This window comes from Mastacembelus armatus, chromosome 3 (assembly GCF_900324485.2).
Source record: "Mastacembelus armatus chromosome 3, fMasArm1.2, whole genome shotgun sequence".
NCBI lineage: Eukaryota > Metazoa > Chordata > Actinopteri > Synbranchiformes > Mastacembelidae > Mastacembelus > Mastacembelus armatus.
In genome coordinates, this window is record NC_046635.1 from 5,259,123 (window position 1) to 5,284,835 (window position 25,713).

General features: G+C 39.4%; 2 protein-coding genes across 2 annotated transcripts in view; one reads left to right on the top strand and one right to left on the bottom strand.

Moving 5' to 3' along the window:
• Nucleotides 1-370: 370 nt before the first annotated feature.
• On the top strand, nt 371-15,450 carry whamm (WASP homolog associated with actin, golgi membranes and microtubules). The gene is made up of 11 exons (XM_026319788.1): nt 371-1,010; nt 2,564-2,737; nt 3,359-3,509; nt 4,098-4,267; nt 5,513-5,720; nt 9,189-9,373; nt 9,679-9,765; nt 9,870-9,965; nt 11,726-12,140; nt 12,665-12,807; nt 14,153-15,450. The coding sequence occupies exons 1-11, from the start codon at nt 435-437 to the stop codon at nt 14,306-14,308; spliced, it is 2,361 nt and encodes a 786-aa protein (XP_026175573.1). The 5' UTR covers nt 371-434; the 3' UTR covers nt 14,309-15,450.
• Nucleotides 15,451-17,975: 2,525 nt separating this feature from the next.
• homer2 (homer scaffold protein 2) overlaps nt 17,976-25,713 on the bottom strand; it is a 31,532-nt gene continuing 23,794 nt past the window's right edge. Inside the window, exons 6-9 of the mRNA XM_026319789.2 lie at nt 23,915-24,071; nt 23,219-23,329; nt 21,338-21,418; nt 17,976-19,854 (exon numbers count right to left, since the gene is read on the bottom strand). Of these exons, the coding sequence (XP_026175574.1) occupies nt 19,666-19,854; nt 21,338-21,418; nt 23,219-23,329; nt 23,915-24,071 (538 nt within the window). The 3' untranslated portion in view covers nt 17,976-19,665. The remainder of the gene's footprint in view (nt 19,855-21,337; nt 21,419-23,218; nt 23,330-23,914; nt 24,072-25,713) is intronic.

A 25,713-nucleotide genomic window follows, 5' to 3' on the forward strand; every position in this document is an offset into this window, starting at 1 on the left:
CATTATGGGGCTTTCAGGCCTCCTCGGAAAATGTGTCATCCCAATGCAAAGTCTTTTGAATAGTAATTATCTAAAGATATCACCACCCTCTTCTTTATGATTATCAGTAATCTAATTTAGAGGATGTAACTTTGTCTGATGCTTGACGTAGAAATCGCACTAAAATTATTACGCATTGTTATATTTAATTTCGCATTTAAATAATGTGCACAAAGCTATAAGACATCCATTATAGAATTTTGCCTGAAGTTTATTTTCAGTAAATTTAGTAACAAGCGTATGTTAACGGGAAATCAATCGGTTAGCTTTTGGTTAACGAGAGAGTTCCGGATATTGTTAATGTGCCTGAAGGCATCCTACGTCACACAAATGGCGGAGGTTGTAAACAGAGGCAGCATCTTGTCGGAGGCCGAAGCCAGTCGTCCCTTTTTCAGATGGATAACATAGAGTGCGAGCGGTTAGATAGTCTGGAGGGCTGGGTGGCGGTGAAGAGTAATGTATTTGAAGAAACGGAGACGTTTAAGCTGGGATTTATCGTACAGTGGAACGTCATCGAGTCTAAGTTCGCCGTCACCTGCCACAACCGGACGTTACAGCGGCAGAAACGCAAAGCCGAGGTCTCCGTTGGCGACGGTCAGATGAGCTGGGCCGGACTGTTCTCCGTGGACGACCTGAAACACGTCCACCAGCAGTTCACATGTGTCGCAGATGTGTTGGGAGCCTGTTTTCCAGATCTGACCGAGTTTGAGAACGGCAACATTTGGGACTTGCTCTTTCTGAATCGCCGGTCAGGCCCGGAAGACGACGACCAGAGGGATTTGGATACACCGTGTAGGAAACTGGAGAAGTATTTCAGCACAGCCATTGATATCTGTGGACGAAAAATAGTTCTGGATACATTGTTCAGCCAAGATGAGCGGGGTGTCGAGGAGTACTTTGAAAATCTGCAGGAGTTCAAAAAGAAGACCATGCAGGAGGAGATGTCAAGGGCCAAGGCTCACCTACGACAGGTGAATATACAGGAGAATGTACAGTGAAATACTCAGCCAAGCTTGTAGGTCACATTTGACAGAAATACAATACAGTCTAATTCAACAATCCTTTCATTTGTGCTTCTGTTACCATATTGTATGATAACCAGTAAATTAAACTGCATCAGTTTTCAGTATTGGAAAGTAACAAAACACATGTACTCACTGTAAGTACAATTTAGAAATACTGGCATTTTGCTGAGGTATTTCCATTTAGTGTTCACTACACTTCAGGGCTCAATAATGTACTTTTTACATCACAGATAGCTCTTTTTGTTGGTTGCTTTGCAGTTAGCGTCAGATTATTAATACATTTAAAGCAGTTACAATTAGTTCCACTCTACCAGCTGCATGCAGATTGAATACTTTAATACTTTTGGTAAAAGTGATATTTTGATTATATTCTACTTCCACCGCTGACTGTTTTATCAAGCACAAATAGGATTGCTGTATAGAACTGTAGTGGTTTAACTCTATAGATACTATTCAAGCTTGTTAAATAATCACTGACAAAGCAACATGGCACTAGTAATTGCTGATGTAGCAAATCTCAGTGCTGTTTATTTGTCCCTGGCTTCTCCTGTAAGTCTTGCTTGTGTGCACCATGGTCAAACCTTATAGAAGCTATAGTTGATGCACTCAGACTTACCAGTTTACCCTGCGCCACATCTGGCACCGCATAGCAAAACTAATGCATGTCACAATTGTACATGTTGCCACACCACCACCGCTAATGTTTATTTTGTGTTTTGACATATTCTTGAATGAAAGTGAGTTTAAACCAGAAGTGTAGCATGGCCTTTTATATACTTGTTACACAAGGAAATAAGGAGAGATTCCTTTTACTGCATTGTCACTGTATTTCCACATTTAAAGTCCAGAGATTTGAAAGCGAAATCAAGTCTAATACAACAGTCCTACAGCAAATTACACCTTTATGGAGATCATATAATGTTCGATGGAGCTGTCAGATCTCAGATAACTAGTAATTTTTAAGATTATAGTTTCTGGTGGTATTATATTTAATATACATTATATTTTATGGCTAACCCTTGTATTGCTCCCTTTAAACACATAAAATGAGCTAGGAATCATATTGTAAAGGTATGTGCATCTTTACATATCAGATATGAAGTAATAAGAGGACATGGGAGGGGTCACTTTTTTTTCTTAAAGAACACTTTTTATGCATGTCCATTCCTACATCAACTTATTGTATTTCCCCTGTACCTTATGATATATCTGTTTGTGTTATTGTGTAACGACTTAAAACCTTAAAATGCTTAACACCAGATTTGATTGACTTTAGTGCTAAGTGTCAAAACTCTGAGCTCTCTCTGAGCTTAGTTGTTGCAAAAATTGTATTCTCAAAGAACAAATGTCCAATGTTACATTTGTGTGATTGTTGTTAAGAGCAGTACCTGCAGCAATGTCTTTTCTAATTCATTTGAGATATTAAAAGTCATCTTAGGCAAACACCAGGTTGTGGGCTCAGAATAAGCCAATGGTGTTTATATCTTTCATATCTACAGCTGCTGCAGAATCATGGCACCGCTGACCGAATGGTTGTGCTGCTCAGCATCTACGAGGAAGAGGACGAGGCCTACAAGGACCTGGTCACTGTGGCCACCACATTCTTCCAGTATTTGCTCCAGCCTTTCAGGGACATGAGAGAGCTGGCATCTCTGTACAAGATGGAGATCCTGGTAAATATAGATATATATTTAGCAGATGTGGGGAATTTTTTTTTTTTTTTTTTTTTTTAAGCATGTGGTAAATAATTACCATCATTTCCTGGCAATAAGTCCGGCCAGAGTATAAGTTGCTTTTCAACAGCCTTGTTGAAGAGAAAAAACATATAAGTATAAGTCACATTTCTAATTATACAAATATAGTATAAAATAGCCTACAAAGAGTGTAGGTTAAGCATAACAACATGCAGAAGTGCTTTATGAAATTCATTCATCCGTGTCAGGTAACGTTAATATAACAATATTATCTTCAAATCAGTTAAGAGCGCCATCTAACGCTAATGACAACGCAACATAATTATACATATAAGTCGCTTCGCTGTGTAAGTTGCAGGACAAGCCAGAGGAGTAAAAAAAGTGTGACTTATAGCTCAGAAAATACTGTATATATTGAAGATGCAGTTTGCAAATTGTTTAGTTATCTAAACATTGGATGTATATTTTCATGTGCCATTTAAATAAAATATGGTTGGATTTTTTCTCAGTAAACTAGTTAGAACATGTCAGAGAAGTATATGTTATAAATCTCAATTAAGACTGAGTGTAAAGTTGTCTGCTGTTTGCTTACCTCTACAGAAGTCTTTGGAGTTTGAGGACTTAGGTCCTAAGAGAATTGCAGCCCTGGAGAAGGAGGCAGAGGAGTGGAGAATGAAAGCAGAAGATGCAGTTGCCTCAATTCAGGACATCACTGTCACCTATTTTGCACAGACTTCTAAGGCGCTGGCTGGTATAAATTGCTGTGTTTTTTTGTCTTATTTGTGTACAGATGAATTTATTAATGTCTATGGTCTGCTGTCCTCAGCAAACAGGAGAAAGTTCAATGACATATGTTATTGAATATTCAAATGAAGTTTGAAAAAATATTGAGAAGTAGAAAAAATAATTGCATTTTGGTATCAATTTCATGAAGCATGGAAAAACAGCTAAGGATTTTGGGGGATTTTCATCCACCTTCCATCCATCATCTATACCCACATATTCCTATTTAGGTTCACAGAGATCTGCTGGAGCCTATCCCAGCTCTCTTTGGGTAAAAGACAGAGGTACACCCTGGACAGGTTTCACTACATTTGAAAAAAATAAAAAACATCAAGAAAGAAATATTGTATTTGGAATCCTGGGCATCAGTCAATTATATAGCTCCACAAACTGTTCATCTGGTAATCCCTTGAATAAACAGATTACATTTTGTATGAATAGGTGGCTTCCATTTAAAACTTAATATTGTGTTTTACTTTCATGTTAATATACACTATACTGCATGTGCTTTGGGATGGTATGGACGAACATAACAGACCATTGTGTTCATGTCTAGGTATGTTAAAGCAGATGGAGGAAGATAAGTGTCGCTTTGGAGCTGCTGCCTGGGCGTCTGCAGCTCCCAGACTGGAGAAATTGCGCTTCCTGTTGGCCAAAGAAACGCTGCAGCATATGAGAGCCACAGAAATGTGCCTTAACTGCAAAAAAGACAACATCAGAGAAAGGGTGTGTGTCTTACATTTTCTGTATTAACACAAGCCACAGCTTTTCTGGTGGCTCTGTAATTAGTTAGCAAGTCCCAAAATGGTGTATTGGACATAGGTATAAAGCTTTAGTTGTCCATCACATCTTTATTTCCCGTGTCAAGGCCAACATTGCTTTTGGAGTGGTTGTAAGTCAGTAGAAATGTGATTCAGTGCCTACTTGAACTTTCGCTTGGTATTCCAGTCTGATGTGAATCTCTGGCTGCTGTACTTCTTTGATCTATTTATACAGCTTCTGTAAAAACACAGAGAATCCCCTTGATACATCACTAAAACCTGCATGCATAAGTGAGTGTATGTATATACATAATCAAAACATGCCGATAATATGCATATCTGTGACTACCTGGGGTGGATTTCTAACATCAGGATTACAATATTTTGGGAAAACTGCAGAAAATTTGTTGATGCTGTAGGGTGTCGTGCTGTGCATGTGAGGTTTTTTGGAAGAGAACAGAGAACACCTGCAGCACCTCCACCTTAATGTGGCTGCATTATTCATCTGATTAAGGTTTCAGGATTCTGGTAGTATCTACCACTATGAAATTAACATTAGCCTTTACAGAGACAGCTACAGTATGTGCATGCGTTTATAATGAGATCAGTAAGCTACACCTACGCGAAATCATTCGCTGGTATCAAAATAAATCAGTGGCTCTGATGAGTTGGCCAGAATGTGCCTGCAGACATCACAGCGTGACATCTTTATGTTTTGTGTTTGTGTTTAAACTCAATTTTATATAATCCTCAAATCAGCGCAGTCTGCAGATCTTTTATGATATCCAGGCAACATCTGACATTATTGAAAGCATTTAAGGTCCTACATGCGTAAGCTTATTAACCACTTAGAAAAGCCTTTGTTACCATGTTAAAGGAAGCAAAATCTAAGATGCCATGAAAAAAGTAGCATGACTAAATAAGTTTGACAGCTGACTCTTAAATGTACTTAATTCAGAGTACCTTTGAAAACAACATATTCAAATTTAAGAGTTTCTGCTTGCACCTGCTCTCTGTGAGAGACGAGTGTACCAACCTTCATGTTTCTGCAAATTAAGATTTTCTGTGCACTAAAAGAAATGGAAACTAGCAGAATCAGTCAGAACATATGGTATGATTTCCAATATGGTTAGTCACAGGTCACATGTGTATGCCAAACATATGAGTTTGTAATGGGGCTAATGTGATATGTTCTGTTGTTGTGGTGCAGCTGAGCAGCCTACCCAACAGACTCCAGAGCCAGAGTGCAGATTCTAGTTTTGTGTGTGGGGACAGCCAGCAGCAGGACGCAGTGGACCAGATGGAGCTGCAGTTCTATGAAACCCAACTAGAACTGTACGACACCAAGTTTGAGATCCTGAAGAATGAGGAGCAGCTGCTGGTGGCTCAGATAGAAACGCTGCGACGGCAGATTAAAGGTACATTTGTTATACATTTAACAATGGATGCACAGGGAAGTTGTAAAACCTTTTGAGCTACGTCGAATCACTGAAAAGATGGTCCTTGTACAGTCCATTTAAATCAACACTTGGCAACCTTCATTTAAAGATTCTTGAAGCATTTTGTATAATACACTTTTTTAAAGAAGCCATAGTACCAGAAGCTTTAAGTACAAAGTTGTGAAAGAAGGAAAAAAGCTGAAGGTTGCATTAGACTGTGAAACTGTAATTTGAATGTGAAGGTTGTCATACAAATTAATACAGTGACTGCAGAAATAGAAATCATTAAACAAGGTAATGTTTATCAATATAAATCCCTGCAATAACTAGCAAAACTAAAGGGTCAGATCACCCAACCCACAGATTGAGCAATTTTTAAATCTTATTTTATTTACATTTTGGCACCATTTACAGTATTGCAAAATAGCTGTTAGTAGTATTTGTTTTGCTCTGTACTCATGAAAGTATAGATGACTTTCTCCAGATTCCATTGATACTGAAGAAAAGTTTAGAAATTAATGATGATTCTCGTGATGATTTGTTAGCATTTATTCACAACTGGACATAAAGTTATCCTTGGGAAGTGTAGGTTGTAATGAATTTCAAAATGTGTTTCACACCTCTGTCTTCAGCTTTGACTCAATTATGACTCAGATGATTCTGACACAGATTGCAGTAACTGATATTAGTCAATTAAACACGTCTTGTGTGTCATAGCCAGACAGTTCATAAGACAAATAATCAGCCAAACTACAACTTCTGTTGTTTATAAAACACCTGCATGCACCTTTCTTGTCTTTTCTTCTTCATCTTAATTTACTGAATTTGCTCTTTAAATGTCTTATGTGTTTTTATTTTGACACTTTTGGCACATTTTAGACTGTTCTGTAATTATGATAGTGTTTTATTAGACTGCATTACATTCAATGGTGTCTATAATATTTTATCAACCTCATTTGAGTAACTATTACAGAATAGTGCTGCACTGCACTTACAACAATTAACACCCTTCTACCCGGTGTCGATTACACATTTTGTGTTTCGCATCTTTATTAAAGAACTGTTGTGTTGGATTACATTATAATTGTACAGGGGTTTCTGTTTTTCTGTTCATTCAGTGTATTGCGCATGGGCTTTACCTTGGGGAAATATTTTGTTCATGTAAATATTTTCCTAATTGCTCCTCCTGGGACATAAGATGTTTGCTTCCACGTTGTGTGTATGTACTTGATGTGTGACTACCTGTCTGTGGTGACTTTGTGTGTATGCTTACCTTGACATGCTTCAGGTTTATTTTCTTAACAAAAAAACAGGAATGTGCCCTCTACCAAAGGCTGCCAAGTAAACGAAGCAAGACAAACAAGGAGATGAGATTAGGTGAATTAAAGGGGGTTCACAGTTTATGTTGTAAATAAAGTGCTTGTTGGTGCCTGCATTGAATTACAGTAAATTAGTTATTTTATTAAAGAGGACAGCAATTATATATACCAATCACCACCTTTCTTGTGTACATGTACAGTAGACAGGATTAGGTTTGCCACCGACAAAGTCAGATTTTAAGTGCATCTAACCAATGTGACATCAGGGTGAGACCTTGGTCATATTGTGCTTTTCCTTGTGTACATATTGATTGTAACATTAGTGTACAAAGGTTGACATAATTTACATACATACAGTGGGTACGGAAAGTAGTCAGACCCCTTTAAATTTTTCACTCTTTGTGTCATTGCAGCCATTTGCCAAAATCAAAAAAGTTCATTTTATTTCTCATTAATGTACACTCAGCACCCCATCTTGACAGAAAAAAACAGAAATGTAGAAATTTTTGCAAATTTATTAAAAAAGAAAAACTGAAATATCACATGGTCATAAGTATTCAGACCCTTTGCAGTGACACTCATATTTAACTCACATGCTGTCCATTTCTTCTGATCCTCCTTGAGATGGTTCTGCTCCTTCATTGGAGTCCAGCTGTGTTTAATTAAACTGATTGGACTTGATTAGGAAAGGCACACACCTGTCTATATAAGACCTTACAGCTCACAGTGCATGTCAGAGCAAATGAGAATCATGAGGTCGAAGGAACTGCCCAAGGAGCTCAGAGACAGAATTGTGGCAAGGCACAGATCTGGCCAACGTTACAAAAGAATTTCTGCAGCACTCAAGGTTCCTAAGAGCACAGTGGCCTCCATAATCCTCAAATGGAAAAAGTTTGGGACGACCTGAACTCTTCCTAGACCTGGCCGTCCAGCCAAACTGAGCAATCGTGGGAGAAGAGCCTTGGTGAGAGAGGTAAAGAAGAACCCAAAGATCACTGTGGCTGAGCTCCAGAGATGCAGTAGGGAGATGGGAGAAAGTTCCACAAAGTCAACTATCACTGCAGCCCTCCACCAGTTGAGGCTTTATGGCAGAGTGGCCCGACGGAGACCTCTCCTCAGTGCAAGACACATGAAAGCCTGCATAGAGTTTGCCAAAAAACACATGAAGGACTCCCAGACTATGAGAAATAAGATTCTCTGGTCTGATGAGACCAAGATTGAACTTTTTGGCGTTAATTCTAAGCGGTATGTGTGGAGAAAACCAGGCACTGCTCATCACCTGCCCAATACAATCCCTACAGTGAAACATGGTGGTGGGAGCATCATGTTGTGGGGGGGGGTTTCAGCTGCAGGGACAGGACGACTGGTTGCAATTGAAGGAAAGATGAATGCGGCCAAGTACAGCGATATCCTGGAAGAAAACCTCTTCCAGAGTGCTCAGGACCTCAGACTGGGCCGAAGGTTCACCTTTCAACAGGACAATGACCCTAAGCCCACAGCTAAAATAACAAAGGAGTGGCTTTGGAACAACTCTGTGACCGTTCTTGACTGGCCCAGCCAGAGCCCTGACCTAAACCCAATTGAGCATCTCTGGAGAGACCTGAAAATGGCTGTCCATCAACGTTCACCATCCAACGTGACAGAACTGGAGAGGATCTGCAAGGAAGAATGGCAGAGGATCCCCAAATCCAGGTGTGAAAAACTTGTTGCATCATTCCCAAGAAGACTCATGGCTGTACTAGCTCAAAAGGGTGCTTCTACTCAATACTGAGCACAGGGTCTGAATACTTATGACCATGTGATATTTCAGTTTTTCTTTTTTAATAAATTTGCAAAAAATTCTACATTTCTGGTTTTTTCTGTCAAGATGGGGTGCTGAGTGTACATTGAGAAATAAAATGAACTTTTTTGATTTTGGCAAATGGCTGCAATGACACAAAGAGTGAAAAATTTAAAGGGGTCTGAATACTTTCCGTACCCACTGTATATAGTACATAGTACTTGTTAGTTGAGGCTTTGTGGTCACAACAGGGAGGTTTGTTTCCAAAGTAATGTCTGGGGCTACTTGAAATTGAGTACCTGGTGAACAGGTAAAGAGATGCCAGAGTGACTGCATTTGTGTTTTCAGAATTAAAGGAAGAGGTGGTGTACTATGATGTGTGTGAAGATCCAGAGGAGCTGCAGAGCATGGTCCACACAGGTGTTCACCAAGCAAACTCTCCAGCTCAAATTCAGCTCAAAAGGCGCCTACAAACCTTAGAAACCAAGAGAGGCAACATTTGTGCCCGGCGAGCTTATCTCCGCAACAAAAAGGTATGGGACAGTAGTGCTGTCACTGTTAGGAGACATTTCCATGCCACAAAGTCATAAGAATCCCCTGATTAGAAGCTCTTACAATTATGCAGTAATCTACAGGGAACAGGAGTCACATGCAGGACTGTTTAATAGTGTAGTAATTACTGAAAGTAAAATTTCAGAAATACTGTGCTAATTAATTGAGGCATTATTTATACCCCTATATATATCAGTTTCACAGATTTACACGCCATAGCCACAAAATATGTCAAACTGCTGTTGTATTTTTGATTATAGTTGCTTAACTGTTTGTATGTTTTCAGGACCAGTGTATAGATGCCCATGAGCAGAAACACCTGGCAGCCAAGCAGAGTTCCAAACTCTTCCAGCAGCATCACCAGGTCCACCTGGTATGTCACCATGGCAACAAGACAGCCCATAGAGATGCTCCAATGCCATCAAATGATACAGTTTTTCCCCTCTTAATACTTCTGTCTCCATCTGTCGTCTGCAGAAACGAGAGAAGAGGAAAGAGGAGGAGCAGAAGAGGAAACAGTGGGTGGACCAGGAGCGGGAGAAGACTCTGAACAGATTACGATCCTTCAGAGAGGTCAGACTTCCTCATTGCTCTGCATCCTTCTATAACTTCGGTTTTGTTAATAAAATACCAGCAGTTCCTGCTTTACACTTGGTAATTTAAGTAGTTCACCTGAAAATTAACATTCGCTTATTGACTACTCAGCTCCCACATCGTAAGAAGTTCTGATGACCAGGTGCTGCAGTTATGGATGTGCTTTGTAGTAGTGAACTATGTTACACCAGAACTTTGCCAGAGAGGAAAGTTAGAGTAAAATAAGTAAAACCTGCCCTTTTGACAGGGGACAGAACTACTGTGTTTTGGTCTCTAAGAGATCCGTTCAAGTTCTGTCTTGTGGTGACAAAATATTTACAGTTAAACAATTAATTATTTGTTAAGAACAATTCCACACTTCCATTTGCTCTGCTCTTATCTGCTCCTCTGCCAACATGAGTGTTGCACCCTACTTACTGCACAACACACAAATGTAATAAGTTCTTTTCCGTTTTGCATATTAGATTGATTCAATTCAGTTTTCAATTCAATTTCACTTCCTCATTTCACACATACACAGAAAATGAGAAAAGAAGAAAGTGTTTCTCACTAGTTCATGTCAGTGCAGCAAATATAATAAATAAAAACACCTAATAAATAACTTGCTAAAAACGCATTTAGCAGTATTCATACAGAGTGCATTTTTGAGTGTTGAAGTACTCTAAGTTCTAATGCAGTTCACGGTGAAGTCGACAGATGCCACATATAATAACCTGCCATTGATAAGCTGATAATATACCAGTACATACAGTAACAACTGTAGCAACTAACACTTTCCCCCAGTAATTAATCCCAAAGTGTGAAGGCTTTTCTCTGAAATATGTATACCGTATTTTCCGGATTATAAGTCACACAGCTTTTTTACCAAAAAGTAAAAATGCTTATATTCATGCTAAACTACAACTCCTAGTGTAACACAAGTGAAAATGCTGCCCAAGAGAAAGAGCTCTACTGCAGACTGAGCAGGTAGTAAAGCTGTAGCCTACAGCTGAAATAAAGTTTGGAGTGAGTGTCGGCATTCAGGCAACCAGAGAGAGGAGCAGGAGACGCCGCTTCATTTCCCCCCACCCTGATGTTGGCGAAGTTGCTTAAGGTTACTTAACGTTATACGGATGAATGAATTTCATAAGGCACTTCTGTTTGTTGATGTACCTGGTCTATTCTTCATAGGCTATAATTAGAAATGTGACTTATATATGTTTTTTTCTGTTCAACAAGGCTGTTTTGCTAAAAGCAGCTTATACTCCATTGTGGCTTATAGCCCGGAAAATATGGTAATTTGCAACGAAATATCAACTAATGGCCATAAAATTAGTAGAAGAAAGCAGATTCAAAGTCAAAGTCTAGCTTGTCCAAACTTTGAACAAGCTAAAAGCTACTAAGAACTGACACACTTGAAGTGACTTCAGGAGTATCCTCAGTGATGGATGATGAATGTAAGTACAGCTCTAGCACAGCCGATGATTGATCCTTGAGCAGAAACACCTGTTTTGTTAGCCAATGAATTCATCCAAGTTGAGCAGATTGTGAGGATTATTTTCTTTGTGTCAGTATCTTGGTTTTAGGTGTCTCTTTTTTTCACATTCTCTTCATCACTCCAATTGAATCTCAGTTTGAAATATTAGAACGTGAGTGGCTAAAAATATTGTATGCACATCATCTTTTGTCTTTGCCATCTACATGAGACATTAGACAAGATTCCAAAACCAATTACCCCATTTTCTATCATCTTTTTCAAGAAGCGACAGGGCCAGTACATCCTGAAGGCTCCTCAGTCCAGTATGTGTCCTTCAGAATTCCCTAGTCTCTCCCAGCCCCTGTCCATCATCAGCTTCAGCCCCTCTCGCTCCGCTGAAGAACCCTCCATCTCTGTCCGTCCTGCGCCCAGACGCAATAAAACACCCAGGAAAAAGCAGCCTAAAGACATCCCTGTCCAAATCTACTCTGCACCACCACTTCCAACTACAAATATTCCAACTGAACCTCCTCCTCCACCCCCTCCACCACCACCACCACCACCACCACCTCCTCCACCACTACCCCCTACCATATATCCTCCACCTGTTCAAGCTTTCCCTGAGGATGCACCAAAGGCACTCAGCGAAAAAGAGGACCCCCCTTTTCCAGCCAAGAACATGCTCAAACAAAACATAGGTGAGAGCAAAATACAGACACTATGATCCTGCCGTTTAGAGGACCGTAATAAATGCTGGATTTGCAACATTTTGACATCTATTTATTGTAAAAAAAAAAAAAAAAATACACCTGAAGGGAAGATGTGTGAATAAGTCCGACTGCAGAGGTTGATTTGTTTGTTCCAGAGAACCGTGTGTTTATTGTGTGTGTGTGTGTGTGATGCTTGTACATAGTGTTCTGTCCTAAATTCCCAACTTCTCCCATGAGGCCAGAGGAAGCTTTTTACCTTATTTGTGGTCCTGCTGATGCACACACTCTGCTCGAGGGAGACAGTAATGGCCAATAAGACTACATTTTTCTGAGCTTTTGTGAAATGGAGGTTATACAAGAAGAATCTGTTTTCACAAAAATGTTTAGAGTGTGTGCACAAATTTTAAAATGCTTTATCAACAGTGTAAATAACACTGAAGGCTTTACATTTAGTACAGCAGCACCTCTTATTGTAAAACTGTCTCTTTTCCTTTACTGTTGTATTATTTTAGGAACAATGGATGAGGTGTTGGCCTCGTTGCAGCGTGGACAGATTCAGCTTCGGAAGGTTGCTGCGCCCAGGACCGCGCCACCTGCTGAGGACCCAAGGAGCAGTCTAATGTTGGCTATTCGGCAGGGAGTCACCCTGAGGAAGGTGAGATGTTATACAAGAATAGCCTGATATCAAACCGCTTACAAAATATTTTTACAGTTTTAATTGACTCATAAATTCACTAACTCAATTAATGAAAAATATCAACAATTCTAAAAAATGACACCAAGAAAAAAGCCTTGTGCTCGTGAAATGACACTGTCATTATAAAAAAAAAAAAAAAATATGTAGGTGCTCTTGAAGATGAACCAAAACCACACAGGAAAAAAAATCTTCAGGCACTTTTAAAATAGAACAAGGACTGTATAAAAAGCTTTTATATACTCAATCATAAGCACGCCAACTGGTTTCACTCTCATGGTCTTCATCAGGACTAAAAGATTAAAACAGATTGTTTACATCTGGTGATTCTTGTAGAAAGTATCACGGAAGTGACATCATAACCTGTACGTCACCTTCAGAAACATATTTTATTATATTAAGGCAATGTGTAATGCTAAAGCAGTTACCAAAACCAATTACAAAACAAAAAAAAAATACATTTATAAATTGAGGTGTAAGTTTTTCTTTGTAATAATTTTCCTAGCTTTGGAAATGTGATCAGTCCTTTAATGTTTATAGTTTAATAGTTTGCTTTAATTAAATCACTGTGTTTTGTATTTACCAGCTTTTTATTCAGATTTAAGTCAGAGCTCAGACTCAAGGCCATTCATTTATTTTTTTTGGTGTAACGTGAACCCACTGTCCATCTTCAGTTTTCCTCAATAATATGGGTTTCCTTACAGTATGTTGTGTATAGTCATACAGAAAAAAGTTATCCTCACCATGCATCATAGTAGGTATGCTGTTTTTTGGGTTGTGTGTATGTTTGGTTTTCACTTAATGAAGAACTTAGTCTTGGTCTCATTTAACAATAAAACCTTTTGCCATGTGACCTCAGAATCTGCCAAGCACAACAGTGCCTGCTGTCCTCTTCTTTCCTTGTTGCTACTGGCTTTTGGAGGCTTCTCTGATCAATGCCCTATAATTTTGATGACTATTGACAAATATTAACTTCACTTTAATGTTGATAGTAATAATACATAAATTCAGCTGGAAAATATTTGTATTAATTTTAATTTCCAGAGTGTCATTTAACAAAAGGCAAGTATTCTGACAGGATGTGATGATTTTCTAGAGCCACTGTGAATGTTGGCTGTGTGGCATTACTGCAAGGGACAGAGCCATTGTTAACATTGTTATTTACATCTATAACTTAGTTGCACCTTTTTATGTTTGCTATGGAGTCAAATGTCTGATGTAAAAACCAAAAAGATATTAACTGCAGGGGGTAATGAATAAAACCTGAATGAAAACTGTTCACAAATGGAGTCTTGTCTTGCTGCAGATGGTTCCTGCACGTGCAGGTGTCCCAAGTAGTGGAGACAACGAACTAGAGCGCAGCATCAAAGCTGCCATGATGAGGATGAAGAAGGTGGCAACTGACTCTGACGAGGAGGACAGAGGAGACGACGAGACACGGAGCACAGACTGGGACAGCTGAGAACGCGCGCACACACACACACACACACACACACACTCACACTCACTCTCTAATATTATCCCTGCTCTGTTGTCTTCACGGTTCTGAGCTACAGCTAATTTTCCTGCCAAATTTTTCACCAGAAAGCTTTCTCTTTGACAAGGACAGGCCTCTTCTGACTTAAACATTGCAGTTAGTCGATGTTGTCACACAATAATCATATTTGTTCTTTTTATGTAGCCCTGAGATGTTGAAATACATCCAACATTGCTGAAATCCAACCAACCAGCAAGTGGCAGAGTCAGGATTTAGTCTCCTCTAAAGCCAGTTGGTTTGGTAGAAATCCCAAACTCTGAGCGAATGAGGTGTTGCACTTCAGCACTAATTAGGAAGAAAAGCCAAGCAGTAGAACTGTAGTACAGTGTGTAAATGATTGAATTTTTCCCAACACTTTGTCTGAAGGCCTTTTTTGAGACCATCGCACGGCAGGGGAGGCCAGTGCTGCAAGCAGACCACTACCTACACTGCACAGCTCCATTTGCACAAATACTCAGTTCTCTCATATTGCAGAATCTAAAGTCGGACAGCTTTTATTATTTTGAATGCAGTGAACTCTGAACAGTTTAACTTGACTTTAGCACAAGGGCTATGGCAAATTGAGTTCTTATATCTTATTACTAAACAAAAGATAAGTTATGTTCCAAATTGCAGCAGTGTTATGTCATTTTTATTACAGACTGTTTAATGCATTGTCCTGTCTGTTTTTCTTTGTGAACCAGAAAAGTGTGAATGCATTAGGCTTAGATTAGGTGCAATCTGTATTGTACATTATTTGTTGGTTCTTTCTCTATGATGCCATAAGAATTGAAGTGACAAGGTATAGATTAATTTCTAGTAACCAGTACTTTCTCTTCATCTGGAATTACTCATTATAAAAAGCTTGCTTAGAGATTATTGTTGATGACCTTTGAACCTGTGACACAGAGCACTTACCTGAACTTCTCAAAATATTGTATGGCAAAAAAATATTAATGCAGCACTTCTGATTCTGCCCAGACATTAAACTTATTGTAGCACATTACAGATGAGCTGTGATGAGAGCTGTGGCTAAAACTGACTTAAACTGCTGTGTTTTAATAAAAAATGAAGACTATCAAATCAGAGACCTGAATTGTTGGCGATTTCTTTTAATTTACAATTTGTATTTGCCATTTGCCTTGTGGCTTGCTGATGCTGTTCTCTGATCTCCACAGGTTAGCTGCATCTGGGCTGCAACAAAGCCTCTGTCCTTTAAATGAGTCACATTATCAAAAGAGGTGACTTATCAACCTGAACCCTGGTGAGTGTGCTTTGGCGGATTTGTGGCCCACATGATGATGACTCATATTGTAATATCCATCTTGGCAGCCATCGCTCGCACATATCTCTCCTGCAGTGACAGCTCAGACATCCCCAGCCAGTTGTGATTGGGTTTATTCTGCTCTGTGTACTCAGAGAGCAGCCGGCAGCAGAGGTAGTTATGGCTGCTCTTGAACGTCCTCTTGTTTGCAGGGCCACTCTGCATTTGTGTGGGGTGTAATTTGTCTGTAACATCCAGGTGTTTCAGGTGGAAGACAGGTCATGCACCTTGAGGACGACACACGTGGTGGATCTTGATACAAACCCAAGCGTCAACATGAAATTCCGTAGCCTGTTACTATGGCAACAGGGAGTCTCGCTTTTAATGGCCTGCAGTACCATCGCGCTCTCTCTCTCTCTCTCTCTCTGACAGATGAACAGAGCAGCATAGTCTCTTAATGATGTTTCACCAGCTCGCCCACTCATCACCAGTCACACAGTGAGCCTTGCTGAGAGAATTAAAGAGACAGCAATGAACAGTAGAGGGGACAGAGAGAGAAATGTTGCTTTGGCTGCAACAGTTTTGATTTGAGAATATTTGAGAATTATTGCACCATAAGACCACAAGTAGGCATGATTTTAATTATTGTTTAGCTCCTTTTTCAGTAAGCCGTTTAAAATTTAGTATATAACAAGCCTGAAAAGTGAGTTGTTTTTTTTTTGTCAAAACAGGAGCCAGATGAGATGTGCTCTCTACACCATTTAAGAAATGTGAAAATGCCCAGAATCCCTTAAGACCTATGTGTCCAGACATGCTTTCTAAAGACAGCATACTAACATGCTGTCAGTGACAAATGTTAACACGTTGATGTTTAGTAGCTGTTAACTATCATAATTAAGCATGACATGTGGTATCACTTGATATTTAGCAGCTGAAGCTAATGGGAATTTTATTAGTTTGTCATAATCCAAAGGTTTCTAGACTAGAGTTAACTATTATTTTTATTATGGATTAATCTGAATTGTTTATATAGCTTAGTAATTGGATTGGAGACCAGCTTGGAAGAACAGGGGAATATCCTCAGCTTCTGAGGTTGTTTCAGGAAGGCCATCCGCCATAAAAACTTGTGCCAAATCGATCATGTGGATAAATTGATCTGCTGTGGTGACCTCAAATGGGAGAAGCCGAAAGAAAAACAAAAATCTAAATAGTTCATATGTCATAAAATTAATAACCCAGATTTATTTAGTTTACTCTCACATAAGAAAATTTAGAGTTGAAATGAGGACCAGGATAGTTTTCTCAGCGTTAATTGCCAGCTATTATTATAATTTGTCATTTTATCAATCAATTTCATATCGCTGCAAGTGAAATCTCTATGGATTCTTTTGGCTTTGGCAGACAAAAAAAATCATGCCCATTTCATATTTATTTTTATAGTTTATAATCTGTAAGCATCAACTGACTTAATTGGTCAATTGGTTGTGGGATCTGCTGGAGCCTATCCCAGCTCCCTTTGGGTGAAAGACGGGTACAGCCTAGACAGGTCACCAGTCCATTGCAATAATCGTTTCAGCAGTAAATTGAAATTTTCATGTGTAAATACATATATGTGTGTGTGTGTGTGTGTGTGTTCATTAATATTACCACCAGATGTGCCTTTGCCAATCAGGTGGTCTGGAGGTGAAAAAGAAATTGAAGATTCTCAGGGAAGCCAACATCCAGGCGTGTCATTGGCTAAGAGAAATAACTAACTCTTATGTAGTTACATACCACTGGACCTATACTTTTCATAGTCAATCATTCATGCTGTTATTTAAAAAAAAAAAAAAAAAAAAAAGGAGTGAGTGGGATTAAGTTGCCAGGGCAACGTGTCCTCTGAACCACAGCTCTGCAGTTACTTTGTCAGTACTGTGAGCATGTTAGACTTTAAGGGTTTTTCCATCCTTCAAACAAGCTTGTTCTGGTCTCAGAGAAATCGATGTGTGTCACTGAATCCCACCTCAGTAGCTTTGGCTACAATATGTGTGTTTCTGTTAGGATTACAGCTATATTTAGAGTTATTTAAATCAGCATCAGAGGAAAAAGACATGTGGTGGCGGAGCTTAAGTGTCTGAGCCTTGATGGGATGCAGTTCAGGTGCTGTAGGTTCATTCCACCTCCTTCTCTGGGCTTCTCATCCAGGAGAAACACCTCAAAGACACTGACATACAGGATGAATCCATCAATTTTCAACTAAGTGAAGAATCAAGAAACCTCCTGTCTCCTATGCTTGGCACTCTCACCAAAATGTGGTGTGCTACTTGAACTAAAGGAGGAAAAAGAAAAAAAAAAGACACCAAGTCAGCGTTGTAATTAAACTAAATTTTAACAATTGTCCGTTCTATTGTACAGTATTGAACAGGAGTCACAAAAGTGCACAATAGGCATTGGTTCAAAAGGAAGGATCATATGTTGGTCAGGTGGCCTAGGGCTAAACAGAGAGAACAATAAGCAAAAAAACTTTCTTCATAGATATCTCAAATCTTATGACAAGATCAAAACAGTAATGAAAAATATAGACTTATACCATCATAACATTACCCAGGAAATATGCCACTAACATGTGCATGTGATTTTAAATGCATCATGTTGAAATGTGGCAGCTATGATGCCACCCTGCAAACAAGCCTTCCATTATAAAACCTCTTAATTCTAACAGTTTGGTATATTTTATATATTATACATCTGTGGAGATATTAGGTTCATTTATGTGGTATATTCTAGAAACACTAGAGAGGCACCAAAAATAAAGATGTAAAACAGAAACCAAGAATCCAACTAGATTTTAGTGAAAATGCCCACCCCATCCAAATATTTCGTGTAAAGTACACTTATGACATATTTTACCCATGGAGCAGCACCAAGTCCCCTCACCCGAAAATAACCACCACCATAACAAAAACCAGTATGTAGGAAGCACATCAACAGCTTTGGAGACATGTCTTTGTTCTACAAATGGACAATACTATTGCACACACACAGTCATTTAAACACTACACTACACTCATGGCATGATGGGGTTCCTATTATTGTTTTTGGATGTTTCTGAAGGAAAGGCGACAGTGAAGAGCTTTCCTTCTTTATACAAATACAATCAAAAGGACTGTTTACTGAAAATACCCACAAGAGAGTTGATGAATTCCTACTGCAGTACTCTCAGAGTAGTTTTTGTGCAAATTCCTATTATGTCCTTTGAATTTCTCATGGCATTAACATCCATTAACAACATTAACATCCTCAGGAAGGATTTGCCTACCTGTTTTCTCATTTCTTTTCATTTGTTACTGAGAATGTTTGTCATCAGGTTTTCCCTCGGAAATCAAGTTATTATGGTGATGGTCATCACTTGGCCCGTTATCCTTACCAGGTAGATGTTGACTCACCTGGAGGCACTTCGTGTCAACGGCCATTCTACATGTGCATATAATCTAATGTGTACAAACTGCCATCTAACACACCTGAGATAGACGAGAGGCAACAGCGAGGACAGTGTAGAAATATTTTCTCTCTAATTCTACGAGGGGGGCCCACAAGGATTAATACCAATTATTACTTAAGTGATACTGAACAGCATTGTCTTTGTGTGTTCGTTTTAGCCCTTATAAGTCTCCTCCTGTGCTCTAAAATCAGACTGCCTGTGTTGAAGTGGTGCAGCCTTCAGAAAAAAAAGATGGATAGAATCTAATAACCCACCACCAGCTTTTTAAAGTTGTTTCCCCCCGCAGAAACAGATAAGTAAGCCCAAAATGTGAGTCTTGATTTAGTTTCAGTATACCAGCGCAGAAAATGAAGCCATTTGGTGATGCACGCTGGCCTTCGTCCTCTCCCTCTGCACAAACAGCTTTCTCACATGGTAGTGTTTATTAGAAGCCAAAGCGGATAGTTTCTGAGTGGACGTCACCTTGGGGGAGTAGGTGCCACATAGTTTCTCTGAAGACAAACTGTAGTGAATCCTTTGTACCTGACCTCTGACCATTTCAGCTCATTGCCACTTTTTTCAGTTATCGACACCTAGCTTTGAAAGACCCTGCCTGACCTCGTGCAGCTCATCTATCTTTCCATCCAGAACATCCATGAACTTCTTCAGCTCGGACTTCATGTTTCCCTGCTTTTGTCGACTGTCGTTTATGTCCATCTGAAGACCCTCTATCCTCCCCTCCAGCTCCTTGTTCTTTATCTCTGCGGCCTACGGACAGATATCAGGGAGACAGGAAATAAATGGTGGATACAGAAAATTCAAATGAATGTCTTAAGATGGATGTCAGAAAATGTGAGGTGGTAACAGGTACAATTAAAACGATAATTTGACATTTCAAGGAACATCTGCTGAAATGCAGCAAAAGAAAATACATTATGATAACACACGTTTAGGAAACATAACATTATGAGTGGAAGGTGTTGGGAAGGTTCAGTCCTTCAGACTAGCAGGCGACACAAGTGACACATTAATGCCTCAGATACCATTGAAAGGAGGGGTTAAAAATAGGAGGGCTAAATGGGTGTTGCGCCTGCATGAGTGTATCCTGCAGCTGACTCCTGAAACCTGATCTCCACATGGGTTGTCATTTTTAAATAGAGGGGAGGAATGACCACAAACTTATTAATTAAAAAAAAAAACATCCATGTAAGGAAAAATGAATTTGGCAACAGGAAAGTCATTTTCAGCATTTTTGTTGATCTACATATACACTGTCTCAATTTTGATCTTAAAAAAATCCACTGTCCACTTAGTTTGTGTGGCAGATAAAACAAATTCCTGCTGCAGCCGGTTTGGTTGTCACTGTCATTCTTTCAGCTGGTTGTTGCAGAAGCAGACCAGGGTGTTGAGCTTTGTGGAGCACAAGAACTTGAAGAATGCCATTGTTGGTTTTATTCTCATCCCTGACCAGCTTGAAAAGCAGTACATGCATGACAGCTTGGGTGACAATTTCCTGCTCTGAGTCAGTCAGAACAGGGCAAGATGAGCGTCACTATCAATGCAGCTCATGTCGGACTTGGCACTAACAGGGCGTACAGTCATTCACTGAGCCTGACACTTCTTGTTTTACAAAAAAGTGTGATATTACTTGAGGTTGAATCACCCTTAAAAAAGCAGGAGCTCTTTGGTAAAAGGAAGACTGGAGGAGATGGGTGTGTGACTTCTAGGATTTTTGGCAACAGCAGATTCTCACACCCAACCTCACCCATCTCACAGACAGAAATGTCATTGAACTTGTTTGAGAGCACTACTGAGAGTGTTAATGACTGACTACCTTTTTGTAGTCAGCAGTAGAGATCAAATCTGCACCACTTGGAAACTAATAAGCCACGACAGACATGTAGGATCTCTGTTTCACAGACCAGAAAGAGAAAACCTTTTCAAAGAGGCAATAATCAACTCAGCATTGTGCAGGGGATGGACCTTTATTAATAGATACAGTAACCACAGTGTGTGTTACTGAGACACGTGATAAGAATGTTGTCACCAGCCCTCAGGCAGAAGGAGAAATAAGAACTCTTACTCTCTACCTCCAACTGAAAGCGTTGCTTACTCAGAGCCCATGTGTTACCTCGCTGTGACAGCCACTGTGTCCTCACATGAGGTCGATACAGTTCTCTGCTGCACTTTTATATTTCGCTGTAAATCACTCCTTAGTGATATGTGGGGTTTCTGGGTGCTTTGAACATACCTGCAGTTTTGAAGTGATGTTTTCACACTCTGTCATGAGCTGAGGGATTATCTCTGCCTGCTTCCTCAGGTTCTCCAGTTCCTGGGAAAAAAGAAGTTCAGAATCAAAAGCTAACAAATCATATCAGATTTATTCTTTCTGCTTTGTCTTCTTGTAGAAAATTATACATAAGAAAGCAAACTTTCCAAGTGTTAGAGGTAGTGCACTGATGGCGTCTTCCAGTTGTCAATACTTGGTGATACAGATACATTTCAGCCAGTACAGAGTAAGTATCCTGAGCACTAACCCTGGAACATTTACATTTATGTTTTTACAGGGTCACTGTATAACAAATGTATACATATGCCTATAAATAAATAACTGTACAATTCGAAACAAAAACTGCAGCTGCATGAAAAGGAAAAAGAAGAAAAACTGAAATGACTAGAAGAAATACTGAAGCCATGAGTCTGGTTTCTGCTATGTGCAAACATGTTTGTTTGTTAAGCATTTATTATTGCTCTCCAAATCTCAACACCTCTGCTGCTTTAAGCCAAGCACACCACATACGGTTTCTTAGCGCCCGTTATCACTTCAAGCACTTCCACAAGTAATAATGGGTCGAGTCTTTGTAGTCACCTGCAGCAGCTTTGTTCTGTGAGTTCACGGCTGGCCAATGCCGCGGTCAGTGCTTAATAATTCATAGGCACGTTTTTAATTGCAGGAGCTGAGCGTGGGCTTTTCTAGAAGGGGGTGAGTCACTCGGCAGATGAGCCTCTGTGGGCTGTCTGCTCTGTCGGGGCTCTGCAAGCAGTGACACTTCTTTCTGCAGGAGCATTATGGCTGATGCACAGGACCGGACGCGCTGCACTCTCCAAAGGACATGATTCTTGATTCATGCAAAAATTGAGTGGTAAATTACAATATCATATGTTTGCTGTCTCAGTGGCACCATAAATTACTTATCTTTGGCTTCTGATGATCAGACTAATCAAACAACAATGACAAACATGGTTTTCCAGTTTTTGAAAATGGGATAGTAAAAATTTGTGAGACTGACAAAAAATATCAGTTATAACCATCATACACATTTTAGATAATGTGTAATTCTTATTCCATCTAAGAGAAGACACTACAGAAAAAGGCGCAGAGACTCAGAGATTGCAGTAAGTCAGGCTTAATCAGCTGTGTGGTAGACAGACAACATCTGCATTTAACCAGCAGTAAGCAAAGGTCAAAAGACTGTGTGGCCACGCAGGGCTCATCCTCATTAATAATAACGGCACCATGAGGCTGCACTGAGCTGACAGTCAGCTAGTTTGGATTATGGATGGCTGATGTAGTGGACATAAGGCGATGCCGCTAAAGGCATTTGTGCCAAAATTCCCTGCTGGTCTGAACAGATAAAAATTTGGTGGATGAATTTACATTACAGTCTGACTATTTTCACAGTGGAGTTCAACTGTACCAAAACAGGTCTAGTATCTAATCAATTACTGAAAAGGCAGCACACAATGAAAGATAAAAACAAATTGAGCAGGAAAAAATTGAACAGTGGCCATTATGAAATATCTGGGTTTACCCGGGTAGAGGAAAATAACAAGATTGCTCCATACAAACTCAGGGATCCCAGACCAAAACTTTTCATTTCCTACAAAGGTATAATCATCTCCTGTGGGAGAGGGTTGATATTGGGTAACACAAACAGTCAGAGGTGGCATACTCTGAAGGAATGAGGAAGAGAAAGTAAATTTGGAATATAAGGGGGAGTAACACGGAGGAAACCTAACATGAAAACTGATTCCTAAATGAAGGGACTGAGTCAATCATAAGGTGTCAAGGTGACATACAGATAAGCTCTGGCTCTGTTGTTTCAAGACAAATTCGATGCCAAAGTCTCACCTGCTCTTTATCCTGTAGTTCAGTCTGCAGCTCCTTCACCCGTACACTCAGTTGGGTGTTCTTCTGCTTCTCTTGATTGGCTTCATTGCACTGGGCTTCTAGTTCTGCAATCTAAACATAGACCAAAACAGGAAAAGAGCTGTTGTCATGTTTTCTCAGTAAAAAGTGGTCAGTGTGATAGCACAGTTACAGTTTATTCATAGATGTATATCTATAATATTCTACATGTGTTAGTGTGGATTTGTGGAATCTTTGGATAAATGTATAAGTGATCTCATCTTGAAAAATGACACTAGCAATGAAAAAAGAAAAAAAAAACTGCAGCATGTTACAAAATGAAGAGTATCATTGCAACACCAGCCCAGCTGCAGTAACAGCCCACATTGATTATGAAACTAAAATGATTCTATTTATAGTGGACTTAGACTCTGGCGCAGGGAACACAAAAGCTGCTCGCTCAAAGTGGAGAAACGTGCATGAGATTTATCACAATTTGGAGAGGGTTCACTCATCCCGCTACACTCATTTTAAGTTATAGTATATATATAGTATATTTTGTGACAGTTTACGATGCAAGTTGTGTTATTTTTATTGTACAGGCAACGGTGTTTCTAACCTGTTACTGTTTCTGCCAGCAGGATTGATGGGTTTGTGTACATTATTTAACTTCCCCATAGGAGTGCATGACTGTATTACCTTTCCCCTAAGTGTGTCACTCTCTTCCTTGCAGGCAGTAAGTTGTTTCTTCCAGCTCTCTACATTGGCTGAAGACTCCTGCAGGGCATCCACCAGCCTGGCATTGTTTTCTCTTAAAGTCTGCAGCTCTGTTTCCCACTTCTTGGCGTTGGTGTTGCTGCCAGACAGGAGAGACAGTAAGAGAAATCCAAAAGGAGAGTTATTATTGGAAGGAAATTTTAGACAGGTTACCTGGGGCTCATGCCCACTGACATGACACACTATGCTACAAAAGGTCCTTCCAGTTATAAGTATTAGCTATGATGTACATCACACTGTCAAGAGATATTTTGAGCATATGGAGAGAGTGAGAGGGGAAAGTCTAAAAGGGCTAATGAGTTGTGCAGTAGCCCTCAGAGTTACGAACATGTAGTTCATCTGTTCATACAGACTGTTTGTTTCTGTCTTATCAATGAGGCTGCAGAGGTTATGTTTTAGTATGCATCGTTCTTGCCCTTCTTATGCTTGGTTGAAGTGTGCTTGTCTCCACATCAAAAGTGGACAGACTTGCACCACAGCATTCTGCAGTCCTTGGCTGTTTCACTGCTGTGACACACTTCCACAAGACAAAATCCCAAAAGCCTTATGAAGGCATGAAATAGGGCCAACAAAGGCAGGGAACAATGGTGAACCCATCTATGTTTTACAGCCCTAACCTGGAGATGCTGGACAATAAATAAAATCTTGATACACTGCTACTAAACTTTCCTTTTAGAGACAGAGAATTTTCCTTAACAGAGCTGATCAATATATACACAAGTTAATATTATTTGGCAAATATCAATTATAATTACTTTCAGAGAAGGGAGAAACCATTTAGGATGACATTTATCCAACATAGATTTGAATCTACAGCTGACATTTCAGTAACCATGTGCTTTCCTCAGAGCTTTGAGGACAATGCTTTAAAACAACTCATATTTTATAGCACTGTATTAAACTGATTCATACAATCCAGTTAGCAGACATTAATATACATATGACTTCCATCAATAAAAAAGACATTTAAAAAATCCTGGATAAGACAATTAGCTATAAAGAGATGTAATTGTAACTTGGAAGTCAGATAATGATTAGATAGTAAATAATTCAATTAGGTTTTAGGAAAATAAAAAATAAGGATAAAGATCCAGAGTACATGAGAATTTAAATTTAAGAGTAAGTATTAAATTGTTAGTTATGTGCTATTGAAAACCATGTTCCAGGTACATAATACCAAAAGTAAAGTGTCCTGTCCTCCTGTCATGGGCCTTCTTGAGACTGTATGATTATGATTATGTCTCAGTTCCTCTTTGGGGGAAAAAAAAAACAAAAAACTACTGAACCTCTTATGCAGATGTTCATTTAGTTGTTCACAATTATTTTCCTAGGTGTGGTCTTAACCATTGCTAGGGAATCTCTGCAGGTAAAGTTGATGGGACAACTGTGATGTTTTTAGCCAGGTTATGTCAGGCTAAGTTTACTTCATATGGTTTTAGTTAACTTTGATGCCCTGCGGTTGCTTTAGAAATCTGCATCTGGTGTTTCATTTAATTACAAATTCATACACTCAGCATCTGGATTATGACCAAATGGTGGTGTAGAACAGCATCACTCTTTAGATTAGATTAGATCATTTGTGAGGCTTGTGGGGGCACAACATCCGCTGGGTGGCAATAAAATGAGAGAAAACATTTTAGCACAGGTTGGTGCAGAGGCATTTACAACACACACACACACACACACACACACACACACATAGACACACACACACACACACA

Coding starts and splice junctions, on each gene's coding strand:
- whamm (XM_026319788.1), top strand. CDS start 435: ATGGATAACATAGAGTGCGAGCGGTTAGATAGTCTGGAGGGCTGGGTG. Junction 4,268..5,512: donor AAGACAACATCAGAGAAAGG/GTGTGTGTCTTA, acceptor GTTGTGGTGCAG/CTGAGCAGCCTACCCAACAG. Junction 9,374..9,678: donor CTTATCTCCGCAACAAAAAG/GTATGGGACAGT, acceptor GTATGTTTTCAG/GACCAGTGTATAGATGCCCA.